We start from the raw sequence: 9,907 nt of genomic DNA, 5'->3' as shown, positions 1-9,907 counted from the left end.
GACCACCCCGCTACAGGAGAGAGCTGGGGGGAGTCCTTCTCTCTGGCCCCAGCCCCGGGGCAGCCTGCCTGCTGCACCCCAAAGTTTGAACTCCTCATCCCCAGTCCCACCCCAGAGCCCGCACCCCCAGCCAGAGCCCTCACCCGCCCCCCAACCCCACCCCTATGCCCCAGCCCTGAGCCCCTCCAACCCCCCAAACCCCCCATCTCCAGCCAGAGCCCTCATCCCCCCCGCACCCTATCCCTCTGCCCCAGCCGGGAGCCCCCTCCTGCATCGTGAACCCCTCATCCCCGACCCCACCCCACAGCCCTCACCCCACACCCCAACCCTCTTTCTGAGCCCTTCCCACACCCCAAACCCCTCATCACAAGCCCCACCCCCGAGCCCTCGCATTTTTACATTATTTTAAATATATATATCGGCTTACAAGGCAGGTGTGTGTGTGGGGGGGGGACTTGGACCTGTTCTGGGCACCACCAAAATTATACCAACCTGCTGCCCCGGCCCCTGAGCTTGTTTGAATCTAGCCAACTCAGAGCAGAGAAGCGGCAGCAGCACGGGCTGGCCAGGCGAGGAATTACCCAGGGTTCCGGATGGGTTTGTACAGCCTGTGCTCCCCTGGTACCCAGGGCAGACGTACCTTAGACATTTAGCAGCATCACCGCTGCAGCCAGGTGCCTGATGCTGGAGCGAACGATGCTCTGTGCTTGTCGAGGCAGGTACATCCGAGGATCTGAGCCTCCCAGCCGTCCCGTGAGCCGGGGCAGTGCTGTTCTCCCTCCACGTTACCGGTTAGGAAACAGAGGCACAGGGAGCGAGTTAGCCAAGGCTACAGAGAAGAGTTTGGCAAAGCTGGGAGGAGAAGCCGAGCCTCCTCGCCAGCAGCCCCGTGCCTGCCCCACCAGCCTGCCCCACACCTCACCCAGCCCCTCTAAGCACTGCGCTGCCGTCTGTGAACACACGGGCCGTGCCCTGGGGGTGGGGTGGGGTGGGGTGAGTAACTGTCTGCACTGAAGTGTTAAAGACGAAGAGAGACCCAACAGGAAAACACTTGGCAATCAAGTCCAATCAAGTCAGTTGCTGAAACCGAGAACCATCCGCAGCCAGGAGCAGGGGCTCAGACGCCTCGGGTTGGGGGCTGGGGACTCAGTGCCAAGCCCCAAACTTTACCCATGATGAAGCGTGCAAGTGATGTTGGTACACGCTACGGCCTTTGCTATGGACACGTCCACATGGAGCTGGGCAGCGCGATTGCCAGCTGGCATAGACATACCTGCACTAGCTCTGCTTCAGCCAGCCTCTAAAAATAGCAGCATGTTCCCAGCAGCTCAGACAGGCTGCCCCAAGTACAATCCCGCCCGACCCCGGGGTGTGTATTCGGGCAGCCAGCCCAAGCTGCTGCCCCTGCCAGCACGGGCACACGGCTATGTCTAAGGTGTACCCGGGTACATCTACACCATCTGGGACTCACCTCCCAGCTCAAACGTACCCTGTGCGAGGCTTCGTTCCTTAACGTTTCCCTTTGTGGCTGCCCCCTGGGTGATGTAGCCCTTCTCCCGCGTGGAGTCGGCAGCAACCAGGGCCGGGTTCAGTGTCTAGGGGGTTCCTCTTCACAATACGAAGCAGAACCAGCTCGAGCCCTGCTAAGGAATCTGGGAAAACTAAATGCAACCCTGGGCACCTCTATGAGGCAAGACTTCCCCTCTCGCACGTTAGTGTGTAACCCACACACCTCCTGGGTGTGGTGTTCTGACCCATCTAGTGGCACCAAGACCACTTAGAGACAGTTAAATGAGTCTGCTCAACAGCCTTAGCTAACAGCCGTTTGGCTTTTAGCTCATGCTGTAGAGACTCATGCACTAAGCTCCAGAGGTCCCAGGTTCAATCCCACCCACTGACGACACGGGGTCTGTCAATGTTACAAGTGCACTATTAGAGAGAGCTTTTATTAACAGGGAAAGGGAACTGAGCATTAATTTGGGACAACGCCACACACACATTCCATGTGACCATAAGCAAACACCCACCCCACAGTCCTGTGCCTCAGTTTCCCACCCTTGCGGTGGGAAAGTCCGACGTACAAATGTCCCTTGAACACGCCGCTCCCCTCTCCCTCCGCTGCACCCCGGTCACAGCTGGTTGTCCTGCTTGAAGACCCAGAGGTGCGTTCACATGGCTCCGCCTCCTGCCCCTGAAAAGGGGATATAGAGCAAAGCCATTCCTGCTCTCTCACCTCCTCTGCAACTGACTCACGGCCGCTGCTCTTACCTCTGCTGCTGCTTGCTGCTGCCGCCTCTGTTCTCTCTCCCACCTGGTGCTGCTCGCTGCGTCTTCAGCGACGCCACATTGCACAGCTCCTCCACCCAGCCCAGTGCTTCAGGATTTTGCTGGGCAGTGGGGAACGTCTGTGCTACGGCCTCTTAGTCGTCTCTCACTCCAGCACCATCCCCATACCAGGCGGACAGCTCGGCCCCTAGATCTGCCCATCAGTTACATCAGCTCCAGGAATCACTGAAGAGTAACAAGGACCCTCCATTGAGTCTAGTCAGCGCTGTCTTTATGTCATAAATATAAAAGGAAGTGTAAGAACCTTTATGTATGCAGTAATATAAAATCCCTCTTGGCCGGGGTACAGAATCACTTACCTGTAAGGGGTTAATCAGTTCAATTAACCTGGTTGGCACCCGACCAGAAGGACCAATGGGGAAAGAAGATACTTTCAAATCTGCGGGGGGGGGGGGACTTTGTTTGCTCTCTTTGTGTGCGTGTGTTCCCTCTTGAGACAGAGAGAGGACCAGGGCAGGAAAAAACATCTCCTTAAAAGATCCTGAATGATACATATAAAATTACAGAATTCGTAAGTAATAGCAAGGAAATGGGTTAGATTATCTATTTTTTTAGCTTGTGAATTTTCCCTATGGCAAGAGGGAGGTTTATTCCTGTTTTATAACTTTAAAATTGAGCCTATAGGGGGATCATCTGTGTTTTAAGTCTTTTTATTACCCTGTAAAATTACCTTCCATCCTGATTTTACAGAGGTGCTTCTTTTATTTTATTTTTTATAATAAAGTTCTTCTTTTAAGAACCTGATTGGTTTTTAGTGTCCTAAAAACCCAAGGGTCTGGTCTGTGCTCACCTTGGTTACCTATTATTCTCAAGCCTCCCCAGGAAATGGGGTGAAGGGGCTTGGGGGGATATTTTGGGGAAACAGGAACTCCAAGTGGTCCTTTTTCTGAATCTTTGTGTAAATCACTTGGTGGTGGCAGCAATACAGTCCAAGGACAAGGAAGAATTTGTGCCTTGGGGAAGTTTTTAACCTAAGCTGCTAGGAATAAGCTTAAGGGGTCTTTCATGTGGGTCCCCACATCTGTACCCCAGAGTTCAGAGTGGGGAGGGAACCCTGACACTTTAAATGCTGGCGAGGAAAGAATCAGAGGGTATCTAAGACTCTGCAGACAGCTTCCGCCCTGTCAGATAGGAATACTTGTCCCTGCCCCCTTCCTATCCTCTGTGGGATTTCGCACCCCTACCCCTGGCTCAACAAGTGAGGTTCAGTTTAGAGTCACCCTCTCAAGCAGGGCAGGCTAAGCACAGTTCAGCTGCCCTTTACTCATACAGTAAGGACAACAACATGTCATCACCCCTGCCTACACATAATCCCAGCTATACACTCAAAGTGATGGGGTCTAAATTAGCTGTTACCACTCAAGAAGGAGATCTTGGAGTCATTGTGGATAGTTCTTTGAAAACGTCCACTCAATGTGAAGTGGCAGTCAAAAAAGCGAACAGAATGCTGGGAACCATTAGGAAAGAGATAGATAGTACGATAGAACATATCATGTTGCCTCTATATAAATACATGGTACGCCCACATCTTGAATACTGCGTGCAGATGTGGTCGCCCCATCTCAAAAAAGATATATTAGAATTGGAAAAAGTACAGAAAAGGGCAACAAAAATGATTAGGGGCATGGAACAGCTTCCATATGAGGAGAGATTAAAAAGACTGGGACTGTTCAGGTTGGCAAACAGATGACTAAGGGGCGATATAATAGAGGTCTATAAAATCATGACTGGTGTGGAGAAAGTGAATCAGGAAGTGTTATTTACTCCTTTTCATAACACAAGAACCAAGGGTCACCAAATGAAATTAATAGGCAGCAGGTTTAAAACAAACATAAGGAAGTATTTCTTCACACAACAAGTATTTCTTCACACACAGGGGATTGGTCCTGCTTCGAGCACTGGGTTGGACTAGATGACCTCCTGAGGTCCCTTCCAACCCTGATATTCTATGATTCTACGAACGCACAGTCAACCTGTGGAACTCCTTGCCAGGGTCTGTTGTGAAGGGCAAAACTATAACGAGGTTCAAAAAAGAATTAGATAAGTTCCTGGAGGATAGTCCATCAATGGCTATTAGTCAGGATGGGCAGGGATGCAAAACCATGCTCTGAAATGTCCCTAGCCTCTGAGTGCCAGAAGCTGGGAGTGGACGATGGGATGGAGCACTCGATAATTGCCCTGTTCTGTTCATTCACTCTGAAGCACCTGGCACTGGCCACTGTTGAAAAACGGGACTCTGGACTAGATGGACCATTGGTCTGACCCAGTGTGGCCATTTTTAAGTTGTTATTCAAAGCGAATTGTAATCCCAAACCAACCAAAGCAGATCACTTTGGCAAAGCAGGTTGCCTGCTGAACACTTAGGCAGAGTGGGCGTGTCTATGCAAATACGGTCTGCTCCTGAAGTCTTTTCCCCCAGTGCCTCACCAGATCACAGAATCATAGAACCACAGAGTCAGAAGGGACCGCCAGGGTCATCTAGTCTAACGCCCTTGAATGGGGATGAAGACAAACAGAAGCACAGATGTCAGGGGAGAGCTCATTCAGACCTGCTGATTTTAGGAAAAATGGTCAGAGCAGCCGTGAGCAAGGGTTGGTGGCCGCACATTGAGGCCACCAAAAATGTTGTGAGACCCGCTGTGCTAAACGGCTTAGATTGTGGCCTAGGGGAATAGCCACGTTGATTCCTGTGTTGCTCAAAGTGGCTCAGCCATCCCTGAGTATTTCTGCTGTCCCATGGGACCCCAGTGAATGGTGCTGTTCCCTCTCTTGGTTCCAGATTTGCCTCTCTTGGCATGATGGGAGACAGAGAGAGAGAGAGTAAAAGAACCAACTGTTGTGGGACCAAAGGCATCCCTGGTCCCAGACTTTTGGCTTCAGGGCTGTTCCCACAGTGATGAATTCTGAGCAGGCTCCTAGCGGAAGATGACGGCTTTATGGTTAAAGTGCCGGGCTAGGATTGGGAAGATCTGCGATCAACTGCAAGCTCAGCCTCACACGTCCCATGGGATCTTCTCACTGAGTCTCTCCGAGCCACAGTTCCCCGTCTGTAAAATACAGATAATTCCACTCTTCTGGCCTTATGTCTTGAGATTGGAAATTCCCCAGGGCGGGAACTCTCTCTTGCTGTGTGTGTATGTACAGCACCTAGCACATAGAAGCTGAGGTCTTGCATGGGGCCTCAGGGTGAAAAACAAGATTGCTCTAGCATCCCTGTAGAAAGGGCCAGAAAGCTGTAGTCTTCAGGGGAAGACAATGGCCTGGACAGGTGTGCCTCCACCTTCCCACCGCTTCCCACCATCTCCCAGGTGTTTTGTGGCTCTTCCTCTGTCTCTTGCACAGACTGGAGCTTGGTAGGAATAAGTCACTTACTGATTCGCCACGGTCTGTACTGGCTGTGGACTGAGTGTATTATTTTTCCAGACGTGGATGGTGAAGATGGAGTGTCTTAGACCAGTCTTTGTCCTGCTGCTGGCTGGGATCTTCATGGAAGGCCCTCAGGTACGTCTTGGGTGGCTCTGCTAAAAACACGCAGCAGTTAAACAGTTAACAATGTCGTCATCATTAGGGTTCAGCATTAACACTCCATTGAGATGAACGGGGTGTAGGGCTAATTCTATGGGCTAGATCCCCAGCTGCAATAAGTCAGCCTAACTCCATTGACTTCTGTGGCTCATTGACACCTGCTGAGGATCTGACTCTTTATCTTTGCACACCCCGGGAGGCAGGGAAGAGCTGTATCCCCATTGTACAGCTGGAGACCTGAGGCCCAGACAGACCAAGGGACTTGACCAAGGTCCCACAGGGAGTCTGTGGCAGAGTAGGTAGCATCCCAGGCTACCACCCTAACCACTGGATCACCCTTCCCCTCATGCTCCCTTGCCCCAACACTTTACCTCCGTCACTTGGCTATTGCTGTCCCTGTAGCCTGGCTAAGACCTGCTCCACCATCTGTTGCCAGCGCCTGTCACCATGTTCTCCTGCTACCCTCAGGTCCAATGTTTCTCCCTCCGCAAGAGAGATCTCTTCTCCGTCAGAGAGTCAACCCTGGACATGGCCCTCAGCTCCTTCGACGACCAGTACAAGGACTGCGCCAGCATGATGGAGGCCGAGCTGGGGGAGCTGAACCGCACCGAGTTGGCCAACAACAGAAACTACGCCGAGACCTGGCTGGAGGCAGCCTCCAGCTGGAAAGAGATGAAGGACAGGAGCTACGTGCCGCGGGACTTCAAGCCCGAGTACGCCATCGCCATCTTGGCCTACACCAGCCAGGGCCCCCTGCACAAGCAGCCCCTTCACCAGGAGTTCAACGCAGCCGTGAGAGAGGCAGGCCGCACCCGGGACTTTTACCTCAACAACTTCAACTTCAAGACCCTGCACTTCCTCCTGACCAGAGCCCTTCATGTCCTGAAGGCCTCCGAGCCCACCAAGTGCCACCAGGTGTACCGCGGAGTCCGGGGCATCCGCTTCAAAGCCGAGAGTCGCAAGCCCGTCCGGTTTGGCCACTTCACGTCCACGTCCCTGAAGAACGAGAGCGCCCTGAATTTCGGGCAGGACACGTTTTTCTCCATAAAGACCTGCTACGGGGTCAACATCAAGAACTTCTCCTTATTCCCCGGCGAGGACGAAGTGCTGATCCCCCCCTTCGAGAAATTCAAGGTCACCAACTTCACCAGGGCTCAGGACAGAACCTTGATCCAGCTCCTGTCCCTGGACAGCTACAGCAACCACAACTGCGAGTATGTGAAAGGTAATGTCCATCCACGTGAATAGTGGTCTCCCGCTCCCTGTGGCCTCTCGGGGATCCTGGTCTGAGCTTCCCACCGGCCTGGAGGCCATTAAGAACTGGGGGGATGGTTTGGCCCAATTATACGCTCCAAACTCACTCAGCCGTCAGAGCTGTTTGAAGCTGGGGTTTCAGTCTGTGGAAGGAGAGTCAGAGACAAGGGTCTGCGGGTGGAAACAGGGCCAGATCTCCAGCCGGTGTGAACTGGCTGCAAGGCAGCACCAGCTGAGCCACTGGCCCAGGCCAGCTCCGGTTCTGTTGTTGCAGTTGGGCCTCAAGTGGGACCAGGATGAAGCTGACGCCATTTTGTTTAGCACCAAACTGGAGCAGGAGAGCGAAGGCCGCCCAGGCGATGCCTATGAGTGGGGAGTGCGACCAGAGTCAGTCTCCTGACTGGCCCCCTTCCCACATCCCATCCCAGCCATCAACTGGCACCTGCTGGGAGGTGGTGAGGGCAGCCGCCTCTGAGATAAGCTGGTTATGAGTGGTCAGTCCAATGCGAGACGATGGTCCTATCCCAGAGCCCCCAGGCTCCCGCCTGGAGCTGAGGGCCGGGACGGACAGTCTTGTAGGCAAGGCACTGAACTAGGACTCTGAAGGCTTGAGCTCACATCCCGACCCCGCTGCGGACGCCCTGTACAACCTTGGGTGAGTGAGTTCATCTCTCTGAGCATCTCCCCGCCTGTAATAGGGGGATATGAGCAATTCCTTTCTCCCTCTCCTAGGCTATTGAAAGGCTGAGCTTTTTGGGCCAGGGACGGCGTGTGAGCCCCACCCAGCACAATGGGGCCCTGATCTTGGTTGGGGGCTTTTAGGTTCTACCACAATACAAATAATAGCATGCCTGGTGGACGAGAAATTCACTGACCCCCATGGCCTGGTGGGTCCTGAGCCTGTACCTCCTGCAGAGCTCCAGGAGAACGATGTAGTTATGGCCCAGAGCAAGGGATGGAAACGCTTTCTTCTTCCACGTGACCCTCCCTGCATTGTCCCTCCGTGCCACCCCCAGTGAAGTCTCAAAAGAGGCAGCTTAGCGTGGGAGAATTCAATCCAAACAGCTCCCCCAGGGGAAGGAGCCCTGCTGCCCAGCAGATTGGCCACCTGGCCTGGCATAGAGAAGGAGGTGAAAGTGACATGCTGGGTTGTTTTTGTTTTAATGTTGTTGGTTTCTTTGGCAGAGAAAAGATGCAAGACCCGGAGATGCATTTTCAGCTCTGGTAAGAACATTAATGACAATCTGATGCTTCTAGAGGGCAGCACAGAGCTTACATTCCCCCTTCTTCGCCCCAGCCCCTTCCCCCGCTGTAATTCTTTCTTATTCTCTTTCTTGGCATCTGCAGGAATGAGCAGTTTCTCCTCTGGCGTACAGTGCCTGTACCTCCTCGGTGGAGTTCTTCTGGTGGCAAGTGCTTTGGGAACACCTGACTTCCTTTAACGTCCTACTCAGCATGCTCGCTCTCTCCCTGGGCTGTCATTAAAACTCGGTAGAAATTTCTTCGAGGAAAAAGGACATGAAGAAAGAAACCCTGGATCCCATCTGCTGGTGTCTCAGGCCAGAAGAGACCATTGTGATCATCTGCCCTGACCTCCTGCATCTCGCAGGCCCTAGAACTGCCCGGGATTAATTCCTGTTTGAACCAGAGCAGATCTTTGAGGAAAAACCTCCCATCTTGACTGAAACGTGGCAAGTGATGGAGATACACCTGATCCTTGCTAAATTGTTCAGTTACCCTCAGTGTTAAAAATTTCCACTTAGTCTCTAGTCCCAATTTGTCTACCTTCAACGCCCAGCCATCGATTCTTGTTCGACCTTTGCCTGCTAGCTTTAAGAGCCCGCTCTTATCCAGTTTCTGTTTCCCGTTATAAGTGCTGATAGAATGCAATCACGTCACTCCATAACCGTCTCCTCATTAAGAGACTGAGCTCATTGAGTTCCTGGGGCAGCCTTGCACTGGTCCCCCGAGAAAGTTCTGTCTCCTGCATGGACGAGCTTTACCCCTGCTGTCGAGAGTCCCATTGTACCACTTATTACTGTTTAATTTATCAATTTGTTCCAAAAACTCCTCTATTGACACCTCCATCTGGGACAGTTCCTCGGATTTGTCACCTAAAAAGAATGGCTCAGGTTTGGGAATCTCCCTCACATCCTCAGCTGTGAAGACCGATGCAAAGAATTCATTTAATTTCTCTGCAATGGCCTTATGGTCCTTGAGTGCTCCTTCAGCACCTCGATCGTCCAGTGGCCCCTTGATTGTTTAGCCTGTTTCTGATTTACCTAAAAGAAAAAATAGCTATTACTTTTTTAGTCTTTGGCTAGCTATTCTTCAAATTCTTTTTTGGCCTTCCTAATTATATTTTTATACTATCTTTGCCAGAGTTTATGCTCCTTTCTATTTTCCTCCACAGGATTTAACTTCCACTTTTTAAAGGATGTCTTTTTGCCTCTCACTGCTTCTTTTACTTGGTTGTTTAGCCAGGGTGGCACTTTTTGGTTCTCTCACTATGTGTTTTAATTTGGGGTATACATTTAAGTTGAGCCTCCATTATGGTGTCTTTAAAAAGTTTCCATGCAGCTTGCAGGGATTTCACTTTTGGCGCTGTACCTTTTAATTTCTGTTTAACTAACCTCCTCATTTTTGTATAGTTCCCCTTTGTGAAATTAAATGCTACTGTGTTTGGGCTGCTGTGGTGTTTTCCCCACCACAGGGATGTTAAATTTAAGTATATTATGGTCACTATTACCAAGCGGTCCAGCTATATTCACTTCTTGGACCA

At 51.7% G+C, this 9,907-nt stretch overlaps 1 protein-coding gene across 1 annotated transcript in view; it reads left to right on the top strand.

Moving 5' to 3' along the window:
- The window catches only part of ART1 (ADP-ribosyltransferase 1), a 14,232-nt gene extending 5,009 nt beyond the window's left edge, over nucleotides 1-9,223 (top strand). Inside the window, exons 2-5 of the mRNA XM_026659755.1 lie at nucleotides 5,770-5,847; nucleotides 6,340-7,096; nucleotides 8,311-8,349; nucleotides 8,473-9,223. Of these exons, the coding sequence (XP_026515540.1) occupies nucleotides 5,770-5,847; nucleotides 6,340-7,096; nucleotides 8,311-8,349; nucleotides 8,473-8,567 (969 nt within the window). The 3' untranslated portion in view covers nucleotides 8,568-9,223. The remainder of the gene's footprint in view (nucleotides 1-5,769; nucleotides 5,848-6,339; nucleotides 7,097-8,310; nucleotides 8,350-8,472) is intronic.
- Nucleotides 9,224-9,907: the final 684 nt, after the last annotated feature.

Source organism: Terrapene carolina, unplaced genomic scaffold (assembly GCF_002925995.2).
Source record: "Terrapene carolina triunguis isolate 2854851 unplaced genomic scaffold, T_m_triunguis-2.0 Scaffold674, whole genome shotgun sequence".
NCBI classification, from domain to species: Eukaryota; Metazoa; Chordata; order Testudines; family Emydidae; genus Terrapene; species Terrapene triunguis.
This window is presented reverse-complemented; position numbering and strand designations above follow the sequence as displayed.